We start from the raw sequence: 15,669 nt of genomic DNA, 5'->3' as shown, positions 1-15,669 counted from the left end.
AGGATGATCAATGGAAACAGGATGCACTTGAGGATCATAGCTAAGGGTCTGAATACTTATCTAAGGTATATTTCTTTCATCACATTCCCAGTGGGTCAGACGTTTACATACACTTAATTAGTATTTGGTAGCATTGCCTTTAAATTGTTTAACTTGGGTCAAATGTTTCAGGTAGCCTTCCACAAGCTTCCCACAATAAGTAGGGTGAATTTTGGCCCATTCCTCCTGACAGAGCTGGTATAACTGAGTCAGGTTTGCAGGCCTCCTTGCTCGCACATGCTTTTTCAGTTCTGCCAACAAATGTTCTATAGGATTGAGGTCAGGGCTTTGTGATGGCCACTCCAATACCTTGACTTCGTTGTCCTTAAGCCATTTTCCCACCACTTTGGAAGTGTGCTTGGGGTCATTGTCCATTTGGAAGACCCATTTGCGACCAAGCTTTAACTTCCTGACTGATGTCTTGATATGTTGCTTCAATATATCCACATAATTTTCAGTTTTCATGATGCCATCTATTTTGTGAAGTGCACCAGTCCCTCCTGCAGCAAAATACCCCCACAACATGATGCTGCCACCCCCGTGCTTCACAGTTGGGATGGTGTTCTTCGGCTTGCAAGCCTCCCCCTTTTTCCTCCAAACATAACAATGGTCATTATGACCAAACAGTTATATTTTTGTTTCATCAGACCAGAGGACATCTCTCCAAAAAGTATGATCTTTGTCCCCATGTGCAGTTGCAAACCGTAGTCTGGCTTTTATATGGCGGTTTTTGAGCAGTGGCTTCTTCCTTGCTGAGCGGCCTTTCAGGTTGTCGATATAGGACTCGTTTTACTGTGGATATAGACACTTTTGTACCCGTTTCCTCCAGCATCTTCACAAGGTCCTTTGCTGTTGTTCTGGGATTGATTTGCACTTTTCACATCAAAGTATGTTAATCTCTAGGAGACAGAACGCGTCGTCTTCCTGAGCGGTATGACGGCTGCGTCGTACTATTGTTTGTACAGATGAACGTGGTACCTTCAGGCATTTGGAAATTGCTCCCAAGGGTGAACCAGACTTGTGGAGGTCTACAATTGTTTTTCTGAGGTCTTGGCTGATTTATTTTGATTTTGCCATGATGTCAAGCAAAGAGGCACTGAGTTTGAAGGTAGGCCTTGAAATACATCCACAGGTACACCTCCAATTGACTCAAATGATGTCAATTAGCCTATCAGAAGCTTCTAAAGCCATGACATAATTTTCTGGAATTTCCCAAGCTGTTTAAAGGCACAGTCAACTTAGTGTGTGTAAACTTCTGACCCACTGGAATTGTGATACAATGAATTATAAGTGAAATAATCTGTCTGTAAACAATTGCTGGAAAAATGTATTATGTCATGCACCAAGTAGATGTCCTAACCGACTTGCCAAAAATATAGTTTGTTAACAAGAAATTTGTGGAGTGGTTGAAAAACGAGTTTTAATGACACCAACCTAAGTGTATGTAAACTTCCGACTTCAACTGTATATTAGTTGATCTCCCGTTGTCATCGTGTCAAGTCAGTTTGATACCAGACAGTGTTGTCTAGGTTCTCTACTCCCAACCCCAATGAAGAGTTGACCCATTAGAACATAGAAAATTGCAAAGCTAGTACTTCATTGTAAGAATATTTCATTCAAACATTTCATCTTAAATTTCAACATAATTAGAATTTAAAAATTCATTTGACAACTTCATTTGACAACAATTTAATTAAAACAGATTATATTAACTCAATTGTGATCGTCTTGATTTAATTACACATTTTAGAAGTGGACAGTTCTGGGATATGTTAATTGATCCTCTTGATAAGAAATGCCCATACGGTATTAAGACAAGTTGTTGTTAATGTATTACATGAATTGGAAATGGAAAAGTACGTACACATGAGTTTTCCATTCATAAAATGTGTAGGGTAAATTGCCACAGTAGATTTTGCATGGAAAATTAGGAAATTGTTTATTTCAGTTGTACGGAATGATTGTCAAATAGGTAAATCTGCGCTTGGTCTGCTCAATGACCAGGTGTATACCACAAATAATACCCTGTCAAGAAAAAAAGTGAACCATTTTGGGCGAAAGCAGACGAAGATCACACCAACCTAGCGCGTAGCTCGACTTTAAGGCAACAGGAAATGTTGAAAGTAATTGAGATCCCTGTGCTGGTGATCTTAGTGTGAATTGATGGTTTAGCGAGAGATCACCTTGTGGTAATATGGTGGCCAATGTTGGTTGCATTTGGCACTACAGATTTAAGCTTGTCATGTAAGAACAGACGAGAATTATCCTGCAATACTATTAAGATAAAAATTTAAAATAACATTTTCCCATACTGTGCTTTCACCAACTCACCAAATTGTTTCATGAAGTGGACAACAATTTATTTCATTTTCCTGTTTTTGTCTTAATATAACCATTATAATATTTATTCATAGACCACAAATCCTAAGATCAACATCCTTACAGTTAATTGATTATGAATGAAATGTACTGGATCATGTGTGTTGACATAATAACCTATGGCATACACCTCCATTTGTCCAAAGGAGCAAAATGACATCTTGCTTGCAATACAGTTGTAAGCATGGTCTGTTGCTTACTTAGAAGTACACACATTAAGGTTTTTAAATAATAATCTGTTGTGGATTTCATTGTAAGCTAAATGTACAATCAAATACGTGCATAAGAATGTTTTATAAATGAGGTCCCTGATCTTTTGAGTTCCAAATCCTGTACATTTCCAATGCTCTACATGTGACCGGAGTCTGGACGCTCAGATGTTTTTGCTCTCAACTGATTTTTTTGTGTCATTCTCAGTGTCACAAGGTAGGAACAAACCCTGATCTTGGTTGCAAGCATGTCAGCCCGTCAGAGATATCACAAAACTGTTACAGTAGTCTACCTTATAAATAAAACCAAAGAGGTTTAGCTAAAGACCTAACATAACATAGAAAAAAAATCACCAAAAGATAGAAAGGAACAGTGACAGTAAATGATCATTGCGTCTGTGTGCTATTTCAGAGGCAGCATCAATGTGTATGTGCAATGTAAATGTGTAAAACTGAATGTGGACAGCCAGACAAAAGGATTGAATATGAAACAAAATCTTATTAGTAGGCCTCGTGTGTAAACACAACCATTGTAATTACATCAGATTAATGCCCCAATAATCATGCCTTGAGATCACAGTGAGTATAATCGACTGTTTAGTCAACCACATAACTCAAGCTCTGAATGCCACATTTCATTGCCCATGCCTCCACATCCCACCATGCTCTACTCTGCCCAACCTGTATATGTATTAAACATTTTACATACTTGCATTATTCAATTTATAAGTGTTCCTTCCACTTGCAAGTTGCAAATCTCACATATTTCTGAGAGGGGAAAAACATCCAGGGGCATGGTCTCTCTCAAATGGTAAGGTGCCATTTTTGTGGTATGTTCCTATGAACAAAAATATAAATCCAAGGGAAAATGATAACTGAAATGACATCAAACTGCACTTGTAGGGGTTGGAATTGAGTCCAGTTTATTGTTTCAAGGGTAAATAATATTGATGTAGTGAGCAGGATAAGGGCCTGTATGGAACAGAGGGGATATTTTGTCTCAATCCTGTTTCCACAATCAACTTTGTTCCCCTTAATGTTAGAAAGATACACACATAATTTTTTTTTAAAAAGTCTACCCAAATCTCATGGGATCATCATTGTTGTAGCACATGTGATATGTTAGAGATTTGCTTCAGTGTCTTTTAAAAACTACATACAAAAATGAGGGACTACATCTGAACGGGGAGCAGAATTGAACAACACAGGATCGTTTTGATCTGGCTTAAATGTTTTGAAAAGACTGGGGCCAGTATCTGTGTTTCTATTAAAGGGCCTTCTGTTGGGAGCAGAGCGTAATCAAGAGGAGATGGATTTTGGCTGATATAAAACAAACACCTCCCAGCTAGCACGTTTGGTTCATTGGAAGTTGTGGGAACGCACGTTTTTGGTTTCCTATTGGTTCTGGGAATGAAACCATAAATTTCCTGACCAGTAAAACACATTTCTTAAACGTTCTGAGAACAGAAGTGAACATTTTTGCCTGTTCCGGGAACATACATTTTTAGGTAGCAGAGAGGTTCTGAGAACATTTTACTATGGTTCCCTGAAAGTTTCCCAGGAGGTTTTATTAACATTCTGATTTTAACTTAATTAAATAACATTCAAAGAACATATTTCAATAAGAGTTTTTAATAACACTGCTAGCTTAGTTTAACTGTTTTGAACTCCGAGCACAGGAAGAACACATGGACATTAATTTGCGTAGGCATTAAATCATGCGAACACATTTATTTTTTGTGGCATGGCGTCAATGAGATTCAAACCTATGATCTTGTGTTTTCTATCCATGGAATTAGTCCACTTTTTACTCATACAACGCTGTTGATTTTAGTCTATTCAAACGGAACCCATTTCAAAGGAAACAAGCACTCATTAAGATCAGGTGTGGCCAATTAGAGGGCGCGACCAACACACTTAACAAAGATGCTGTTGACGCTGAGAACAGAATTATTATTATTTATTTTTTTAAATAACATTCGAGAACAGTTTGAGAACATTGCTTTAAATAGAACATTGAGGAAACGTAATGCTGAAGTACTGAAATTCCTACAGAAGAACGTTCTCTGAACTATTTGAGAACATACCCAATGTCAAACCAGTTGGAGAACGTTCCTAAAACTTTACCAAAATTTAAATGTAACCATGTTTGAACTTTTGGGAAACTTTCTGTTATAGTAATGAAATATCTCAGCACATAAAGTTCCTTAAATGTGCTGAGAATGTTTCAAAGCCAAGCAACTATCATGCGCCATTCCCAGAAACTTGTGGGAAGGTTGTATGCAAAATAACCACGAGACAACCACACTCTCACCAAGCTCTAAGAAACATATGGTTCTCAGAACGTTATGTGCTAGCTGGGCTTACTTTTAACGGCACAGACTGAGACAACATGACAACTGGTGACAGAGATGAAAAAGACAACCCCTCCCAAAAAAGTTGGTGAACACGTTTAGAGTTGACATTTGTTTTTTAGTCTCCCGGTCTTCTTATCACCGTAATATAATAGGCATGTGGCCATGTCTCTGCTGTACATATGTACTGTTTAAGCACAAGGGGAGGAGGCTGATTAGCAGATTATCGAGTGTGTTCAGGAGAGGTTCAGGTAGCTGAAGAGGAGGGGAACCAGACAGACGCAGCTGAAGCTCACAGTGCCATAGACAATGTAGCGGTAAGATAGCTCAACTTCCATGTGCTGCCGTGCCTGCCGTACATCGCCAGCAGGCAGCCCAAACACCCGGCAGGCCAGCGGAATGGTGACTGCTTTCATTGCAGCCCGGGTGGCAAGCAGGACGACCACCCCAAGCAGTAGGCGCAGCAGGGAGCGGGCCAATAGGGCGGCACTCAGGGGGGGCAGTGCCAGGGGCAGGGAGGAAAGTGGTGGGTCGGCCAGCAGGCCCAGCTGGTGGTTGAGGTGGGAGGCCAGGGCAGCCCCGGCCCCAGTGCCCAGAGCCTGCGCTGTGTCACCCCGCGAGGTGCTCCATGAGTCCAGGGTGAAGGCCAGGAAGCCTAAGCCTACGTGCAGGATGACAATGACTAGTGGTGCATGGTGGCTCGTCAGGTAGAAACTGTCAATCTGGTCCAACGTTGATTGGAAGACGGCCAGGATCAGCAGGCTGTATAGAAAGCCAGTGATGACCTCCTGTAAAACAGAGATTGCAAAGGATATTAGGGAGCCTTGAAACCAAAATACATTAAACACATGTCAACGCAGCAGTGTGGTAGGGAGAAACTATTTGGAAAAACGCTACTACATCTTCAATTGGTTGATGGATAAATTGTTGAAAAAAAGAAGGGAAGTGCTGCTAGAGTACACAATAGTAGTTCTATGTAATTAGCAGGTGCTCTTTGGTAAAAGGGGTAAATTGGTCATTAAAAAAAACAAGGAGGACCATGGTTGATGGATAGATTGTGATTTTTCTGACGGATAGAAACCCAACAACCTTGGAAGCACCCGTACACTCTTTTAGTCTTAACACACACATGATCTATAATTACTTCAACTACTACTATTGATCTGTGATTTTTTTTAAATCCATGTTCAAATGACATGATAACAAAATAGTTCAAACACCATTTTACTCTACTTTCTATTTGGTGAGAGATTACAAGACATCAAAAGACAGAGGCAATATACAGTGGGGCAAAAAACGTATTTAGTCAGCCACCAATTGTGCAAGTTCTCCCACTTAAAAACATGAGAGGCCTGTAATTTTCATCATATGTACACTTCAACTATGACAGACAAAATGAGAAAAGAAATCCAGAAAATCACATTGTAGGATTTTTTATGAATTTATTTGCAAATTATGGTGGAAAATAAGTATTTGGTCACCTACAAACAAGTGGTGGAAAATAAGTATTTGGTCACCTACAAACAAGCAAGATTTCTGGCTCTCACAGACCTGTAACTTCTTCTTTAAGAGGCTCCTCTGTCCTCCACTCGTGTATTAATGGCACTCGTGTATCTAACCTGTATTAATGGCACCTGTTTGAACTTGTTATCAGTATAAAAGACACCTGTCCACACCTCAAACAGTCACACTCCAAACTCCACTATGGCCAAGAGCAAAGAGCTGTCAAAGGACACCAGAAACAAAATTGTAGACCTGCACCAGGCTGGGAAGACTGAATCTGCAATAGGTAAGCAGCTTGGTTTGAAGAAATCAACTGTGGGAGCAATTATTAGAAATGGAAGACATACAAGACCACTGATAATCTCCCTCGATCTGGTGCTCCACGCAAGATCTCACCCCATGGGTCAAAATGATCACAAGAACGGTGAGCAAAAATCCCAGAACCACACGGGGGGACGCTAGTGAATGACCTGCAGAGAGCTGGGACCAAAGTAACAAAGCCTACCATCAGTAACACATACTACGCCGCCAGGGACTCAAATCCTGCAGTGCCAGACGTGTCCCCCTGCTTAAGCCAGTACATGTCCAGGCCCGTCTGAAGTTTGCTAGAGAGCATTTGGATGATCCAGAAGAAGATTGGGAGAATGTCATATGGTCAGATGAAACCAAAATATAACTTTTTGGTAAAAACCAACTCGTCGTGTTTGGAGGACAAAGAATGCTGAGTTGCATCCAAAGAACACCATACCTAATGTGAAGTATGGGGGTGGAAACATTATGCTTTGGGGCTGTTTTTCTGCAAAGGGACCAGGACGACTGATCCGTGTAAAGGAAAGAATGAATGGGGCCATGTATCGTGAGATTTTGAGTGAAAACCTCCTTCCATCAGCAAGGGCATTGAAGATGAAACGTGGCTGGGTCTTTCAGCATGACAATGATCCCAAACACACCGCCCGGGCAACGAAGGAGTGGCTTCGTAAGAAGCATTTCAAGGTCCTGGAGTGGCCTAGCCAGTCTCCAGATCTCAACCCATAGAAAATCTTTGGAGGGAGTTGAAAGTCCGTGTTACCCAGCAACAGCCCCAAAACATCACTGCTCTAGAGGAGATCTGCATGGAGGAATGGGCCAAAATACCAGCAAGTGTGTGAAAACCTTGTGAAGACTTACAGAAACATTTGACCTCTGTCATTGCAACCAAAGGGTATATAACAAAGTATTGAGATAAACTTTTGTTATTGACCAAATACTTATTTTCCACCATAATTTGCAAATCAATTCATTAAAAATCCTACAATGTGATTTTCTGGATTTTTTCCCCTCATTTTGTCTGTCATAGTCGAAGTGTACCTATGATGAAAATTACAGGCCTCTCTCATCTTTTTAAGTGGGAGAACTTGCACAATTGGTGGCTGACTAAATACTTTTTTGCCCCACTGTATTTAAATAACTTCATTAGCCATTCAATTGTCCCTTATCTTTCCCTCAATAAAGACATTAAGTCATCTGAAATACAATGAAGTGATTTTAACCAGAAAATCAAGTTTGCAAACTTGCATTGATCCCAAAACCTGAACTCAGCTCTCTTAAGTAATCCACATCCTCCTCTTCAGTCAACTTTGGACTGATTGACTGACACACACGCTGAAAAACGGGACCCTGGACGATAGAGGGCCCCCGTGGACCATAGACAGATTGTTGTTTTTTTCGCCGTTAAGAAAACCTTTTGGCTCAAGGGCTGTGTTGGGATTTTGAAATTCAACAGAGGGCTGCACAAAATGTGTTTGTCAAAATTAATTTGCAGGCCAGAAAAAAAGGCAGATTGTGGAAAATATATAAATCCATTATAATTTATACCAGGGAGTAAGAGGCAAAGCTAGAGGTTTTACTCAGCCCAAAATCTGTTCACGAAAAATAACCCACGAAGTGAGGAATTTTTGTATGACGGTCAATGAGTCGAATTTGAAAAAAATAAAATCATTGTTGATGAGGCTTATTTGATCTAATAGAAGTTTCGTAATGGTTAGGTTGATACAAATGCACTGATATACACTGAGTGTACAAAATATGCTCTTTCCATGACATAGATTGACCAAGTGAATCCAGGTGAAAGCTATGATCCCTTATTGATGTCACTTGTTAAATACAAAGAAGGATTTATAAGCCTTGAGACATGGATTGTGTGTGCCATTCAGAGGGTGAATAGGCAACAACAAAAAATATTCAAGTGCCTTTGAACGGGGTATGGTAGTAGGTGCCAGGAACTGCAATGCTGCTGGGTTTTTCATGCTCAACAGTTTCCTGTGTGTATCAAGAATGATTCAGACATCCGGGGGGGGGCACGTGGCATTTCTGCAACTTACCCAAAAACAACTTTATATCGGAGATAAATAGAGGACCCATCATGGATATAACCCCTTTTAGCATGGACACTGCCATTGAGGGCAGCATGGACACTGCCATTGAAAGTAGTCAACTGGATGGTGATTTTGAGGTGGGCGCAATCAGCCAATGAAGAAAAAAATGGACTACTTGAAAATGGAGATGGGCTCAATGGCGCTGCCCATGCTGTCAGAGATGCTATAATGGCAGAGATACAAAGAGGAGTCCTCTATCTCTATGGCCTATTGTTCACACGTGTATCTGCAGTCTCAGTGGTTAGAATGGTCACACCTGATCTCACCTCTTCCCACCTTTTGATGCATTTCCATTGTTAGAGCGGTCACTTGAATATTTTGTAAATATAATAGACAATCCCCCTGGCCAATACAGAATATCGGTGATGACCAGCACTGTGATATAGTGAGGAGAGGGCTTGTTCAGATATATCAACTTCCCACAGAACAATGATCATCCCCCTCGCTGTTTTATGAAAGAGTTATTGTTGGATGAAAATGAAGAATGGAGAGGAGAATAGGTGGGCATGGCTGGTGTTCTCCCATTCCTCAGATTCAGTGTAACGTGGACATAATGGCGTAACATAAATGGCAATAAAGGTCAATTTAAAAGGTTTAATAAAATAATTTCTATGCATTTGTTTTTCATACCCCCAGGCAGAGGTGGGACCAAGTCACTGTTATTCGAGTCAGAAGCAAGTCTCAAATCAAAAGGCCCGAGTCTCAAGTCGCGTCCCACGTAGAGCGGGTCGAGACTCGAGTCAAGTCCATGTCTTGCTTTGTAAGATGGAGTCGAGTCACAAGTTTTTCAAGTCAAGCAAAAAACAAACTACATTCAATGTACGTGTTGAAGTAGCCTACAAATCGGTCTGTTTATTGTGGCTAGCATACATCCCTTTTCATTATTTTGTCTACAACATATTTGAATTATGTAACAATTAACCCTTTATACTTCTGGGAATTGGCCTATATGGATAAGGCAAAATTGAAATGTTTCTTACAGAAGAAATATGAAAAGCATACGCATAAATCGACACAACAGTCCATCTGACAAGACTGAATCCAAACATTACACCTGACTTTGTGCATTCTACATTGACATTTTCCCCAGAATTTGTTGATAACAAAATCTGAAAATACTCTCGACACATTCTGTAACATAATAACAATACCTTAAAAATTATATTAAATGCTGAGTCTCAAATAGCCACCTGTCCCTTTTAATAGCTCGGCAACTAAACACATTTCAGCAAATAAACGCTTGTTTCAAATAAATGCTACGTCAAAATTAATTGTTTACAAGATTACCATGAGTTACCATGAATTGTTTATGAGGTTAATGTTTGATTTGTTACATTCAATAATGACTTAAAAATTATGGCATTCATCCATTTTTAAATCACCAGTAAGAAACTTCTAGGCATTGGCTGCTAACAGCAACAACAACTGCTAGCTAACTGGCAAGTACAAAAACAGTCAACAACTTCGGGAGTTCAGACCTCCAGAAAAGTAATGCCGAAAACGCAGTCTAATGAAAATAATTATTCTGTCAAGAAAAAGGTTTTATTTTTTTGGCAACTTAGACAAAATAAAGAAATGTATTAAAATACTGGAAATTAATTCTGAAATTAAACAATTAACTATGCAAATTAGTAAAAGCTTTGTGCATTAAGGAAATAGACACCTGCCTCAAATAGTAGCCTGTCTAACAAGCACCTGTTTTGTTCAATGATTTAAACAAATAAACGCCCAGGCTATTAATTGAAGTTTTACAGTATACATGGAACATTTGGGGCATGTGCAACGTCAGACAAAACAATGACATGGGTTTGAGTGAGAGGTCTAACTGGTGTCTCCAAGTAGCCACACACCTAAGTAATTTCAATGCACTTTTATGACTCATGGAAAAAGCTATTAGGTCAGGGCTCCAGACTAACATTTTCCCCTGGTGGAACTGCACATGATTTTTCTTATAATCACGCAATATATATATATATATTTTTAGCATCTTATAAATGCATTCACAACGCTTTATAAAAAATTATCCAAGCCCTGAATGCTGATTGGCTGACAGCCTTGGTATGACAAAATTTGTATATGTACTGCTCTAATTACGTTGGAAACCAGTTTATAATAGCAATAAGGCACCTCGGCGGTTTGTGGTTGTTAGTTTTTACTCTGTTATTTAGAACCTAACGGACAACTATGAAAAGCTCAAACCATGTTTATTCACCAAACGTGTCAGACAGTTGAACAGACAAAAACATGTTCCCACAGGTATTTATACCCCATTTTAGGTGAAATCTCCTCTTCTCTAAACATTACATCCTTATTGCTAGGCAGGAAATTAAGTGATGTGGGTAATAAACTGTTCCTTCTCCCTTAATGTGACCTGACCTCGGCCCCCATTCCTCACTAATCCACAGCTATCCACCCTTATCAGTGACCACAAGCATGTGATTGCCTTTCCCTTACTCAGTAACATTCCAAGCCCTTGGCTCATATCCAACCTTAATTGACCCCACCATATACATTCACCTTACAGATAACCATTACCTTCTGGTGTAGAAACCAGACTGTGGCCCTTCTCTTTTCCACAGGACACCTGATGTCTAACAATAACATGTTCTGCATTCCCCTCTCTCCCTCCATACCATGAACAAGGATATTTCATTTTACAAGTTTAGAAGTCAGAACCCATCATGGTATATGGACGATATACCACGGGTAAGGGCTGTATCCAGGCACTCCGCATTGTGTCATGCTGGAGAAAAGCCCTTAGCCGTGGTATATGTTATTGCTTAAATAGACTACTGAGATAAATAAGTTGTTTCATCATCCTTATGTTGTGATTCAAAATATTTTTATGTGCACCGTAATCCAGTGATTGTCATGCATTTTGGGTTGACAATTAGGCAATTGTTGTTATATTTTACTGTTAAAATAGGATTCCAGAAATTTCTGATGAGCTTGCCTGCAGGTGACCATGTAAATTGTGCAGCTCACGCTGATGGGACTAATATTGTATTTACTCGTACAGCCAAGGCAAAGGGTCGCAAAATGCGACTAAATGATCGCAGTCTGTAGCCCTGTATTTGGTGCTTTTTTGAGCTCTCCTAGCTATGCCGTTGAGAAACTGAAGCAAGCACACTTCAGGGTTTCCGTTAAGGCCCGAACAGACTGCATGAATTTAGCCACCCTAGGCAACAATTTTGTAGTTCCAGTCAAAATGTCTACATTGTTGGCAAATTCTTAGGTCGTAAATAATTGTCCGATGTCTTGGCCCATTCAGTGTGACAGGGTCTAGGTCTGCCGATCCATGTCTCAATTGTCTCAAAGTTTAAAAATCCTTCTTTAACCCGTCTCTACACTGATTGAAGTGCATTTAACAAGTGACATCAAAAAGGGAACAACGCTTTCAGATGGATTCACCTGGTCAGTCTGTGTCATGGAAAGAGCAGGTGTTCTTATTGTTTTGTATACTCAGGGTATAAAGTTTGTTTTGTGAAAAATATTTTGAAGATGCATACTTCCAGTTTTTCCGAACTCACTTGGGAGGCTTGCACTGCTGGTGCTGGCACCTGCGCAGATCAAACACAGCTTCAGTTGACGTAGCCTAGGTCGGCTGACGTAGCCTTGCAAGCCAATCGCAGAATTTGACAACAGAACTGAAGCAAATTGTACAATCTGGCCAGTTTGAGATAAAGATTTAAATTTCAAATCAAATTTTATTTGTCACATACACATGGTTAGCAGATGTTAATGTGAGTGTAGCGAAATGCTTGTGCTTCTAGTTCCGACAATGCAGTAATAACCAACAAGTAATCTAACCTAACAATTCCACAACTACTACCTTATACACACACAAGTGTAAAGGGATAAAGAATATGTACATAAAGATATATGAATGAGTGATGGTACAGAACGGCATAGGCAAGATGCAGTAGATGGTATAGGAGGTACAGTATATCATATGAGATGAGTAATGTAGGGTATGTAAACATAAAGTGGCATAGTTTAAAGTGGCTAGTGATACATGTATTACATAAAGATGGCAAGATGCAGTAGATGATAGAGTACAGTATATACATATGAGATGAGTAATGTAGGGTATGTAAACATTATATTAAGTGGCATTGTTTAAAGTGGCTAGTGATACATTTTTACATAATTTCCATCAATTCCCATTATTAAAGTGGCTGGAGTTGAGTCAGTATGTTGGCAGCGGCCACTAAATGTTAGTGGTGGCTGTTAAACAGTCTGATGGCCTTGAATAGAAGCTGTTTTTCAGTCTCTCGGTCCCTGCTTTGATGCACCTGTACTGACCTCGCCTTCTGGATGATAGTGGGGTGAACAGGCAGTGGCTCGGGTGGTTGTTGTCCTTGATGATCTTTATGGCCTTCCTGTGACATCGGGTGGTGTAGGTGTCCTGGAGGCAGGTAGTTTGCCCCCGGTGATGCGTTGTGCAGACCTCACTACCCTCTGGAGAGCCTTACGGTGTGGCGGAGCAGTTGCCGTACCAGGCGGTGATACAGCCCGACAGGATGCTCTCGATTGTGCATCTGTAGAAGTTTGTGAGTGCTTTTGGTGACAAGCCGAATTTCTTCAGCCTCCTGAGACGCTAAATTTGGTAACAACGCAAAGTGTGACATGTAATAATCGCAAAAGACTGAATCCGATGTACAGTGTGGGAAGGCCTTTAGGAAAATGAGGTGCCAGACAACGTGACAGTGAATATTTGAATTTCCCGGTCATTTGAGAAATGTACCGGACCCATATTGGGTGTGTAATCCATTAGGGCGTCCACCCACGGTGCTCAGAATGACAGAACTCACATTTAGAATATGGTAATTCATCTTATCAGAAAATGCAACTCCTGTAATGAAGCAGCCAATAAAATGTAATTTTCGAACATTTTCCAAAATGCAAATTACCGGGAAAAACAGCGCACCTGATGCGAGCCATTCCATACAGTGAATTCAGAAAGTATTCAGGCCTAGGGTTGCAAAGGGTTGGAAACTTTCCGGTAAATTTCTAGAATTTTTCCATGGGAAGTTAAGCCCTGGAATTGTGGGAATTTTGCTTAAATTCATTTAAAAAAAAGTTAGTTTATAACAGTGAACCTTTCTTGTGGGATACACAAGGCAATTCTAGGTCTTGTGGCATATCCCCAATTCAAAGGAATTGCAACCCTCTGCATGCACAGTGCATTCTTCCATCACATGTACAGCTTATTCTCAAGATCTTGCACACTAATGAGATGCTATTGAGCCCACACTACTACACTGTCTGAGCCAAGGACTACATGCTTTCCGGTAAATTTTGATGACAATACTGGGTGGGGTGAATAGATTTTAGATGACATAATTTTTTGTTAACTAGTAAATCGTAGCCTACAGCAAAGTCTGTTTAAATCCTTGATGATGTTTCTACAACTTGATTGGAGTCCACCTGTGGTAAATTCAATTGATTGGACATGATTTGGAAAGGCACACGGCTGTCTATATAAAGGTCCGAAAACCAAGCCATATGAGGTCAAAAGAATGTTGAGGCACAGATCTCAGGAAGGGTACCAAAAAATGCATGCAGCATTGACGTTCCAAGAACAAAGTGGCATCCATCATTCTTAAATGGAAAAAGTTCCTAGAGCTGGCCACCTGGCCAAACTGAGCAATCGGGGGAGAAGGGCCTTGGTCAGGGAGGTGACCAAGAACCCGATGGTCACTGACAGTGCTCCAGAGTTCCTCTGTGGAGATGGGGGAACCTTCCAGAAGGACAACCATCTCTGGAGCACTTCACCAATCAAGCCTTTATGGCAGAGCTGCCAGCTAGAAGCCACTCCTAAGACTCTCAGACCATGACAAGATTCTCTGGTCTGATGAAACCATGATTGAACTATTTGGCCTGAATGCCAAGCATCACGCCTGGAGGACACTTGGCACCATTCCTATGGTGAAGCATGGTGGCAGCATCATGCTGTGGGGATGTTTTTCAGTGGCAGAGACTGGGAGACTAGTCAGGATTGAGGGAAAGATGAACGGAGCAAAGTACAGCAAGATCTTTGATGAAAGCCTGCTCCAGAGTGCTCAGGACCTCAGACGGGCGGAAAGGTTTACCTTCCAACAGGACAACGACCCTAAGAACACAGCCAAGACAACGTAGGAGTTGCTTCGGGACAAGACTGAATGTCCTTGAGTGGCCCAGCCAGAGCCCGGACTTGAACCTGATCGAACATCTCTGGAGAGACCTAAAAATAGCTGTGCAGCAACACTCCCCATCCAACCTGACAGAGCTTGAGAGGATCTGCAGAGAAGAATGGGAGAAACTCCCCAAATACAGGTGTGCCAAGTTTGTAGCGTCATACCCAAGAAGACTCATTACTGTAATCGCTGCCAAAGGTACATCAATAAAGTACCGAGTAAAGGGTCTGAATACTTATGTGAATGTAAAATCAGTTGGGATTTTTTCAAAAAAACAGTTGCTTTGTCATTATGGGGTATTGTGTGTAGATTGACTTTTTAAAATTGTATCCATTTTAGAATAAGGCTGTACCGTAACAAAATGAGGAAAAAGTGAAGGGGTCTGAATACTTTCCGAATGCACTGTCGCTGTATTCCATTCATTTTTATCCTAAAAAACTCCCATGATGACATATTTTTAACATTATGCAGCCACCACCATGCTTGAAAATATGAAGAGTGGTACTCTTATGTGTTGTGTTTGCCCCAAATGCTTTGCATTCAGGAGAAAAAGTTCATTTCTTTACCACATCATTTGCATTATGACAGAAGT

General features: G+C 40.5%; 1 protein-coding gene across 2 annotated transcripts in view; it reads right to left on the bottom strand.

Annotated features, from left to right (window-relative positions):
• Positions 1 to 4,431: 4,431 nt before the first annotated feature.
• The window catches only part of LOC111954355 (sphingosine-1-phosphate phosphatase 1), a 29,925-nt gene continuing 18,687 nt past the window's right edge, over positions 4,432 to 15,669 (bottom strand). For both annotated transcript variants that reach the window (XM_023974027.2, XM_023974026.2), the window contains one exon: positions 4,432 to 5,769. In XM_023974027.2, the coding sequence (XP_023829795.1) occupies positions 5,218 to 5,769 (552 nt within the window). In that variant the 3' untranslated portion in view covers positions 4,432 to 5,217. The remainder of the gene's footprint in view (positions 5,770 to 15,669) is intronic.

Source organism: Salvelinus sp. IW2-2015, linkage group LG28 (genome assembly GCF_002910315.2).
Source record: "Salvelinus sp. IW2-2015 linkage group LG28, ASM291031v2, whole genome shotgun sequence".
Classification (NCBI taxonomy): Eukaryota; Metazoa; Chordata; class Actinopteri; order Salmoniformes; family Salmonidae; genus Salvelinus; species Salvelinus sp. IW2-2015.
Note: the sequence above shows the minus strand (reverse complement) of the source record. Positions and strands in the feature narration are given on the sequence as shown.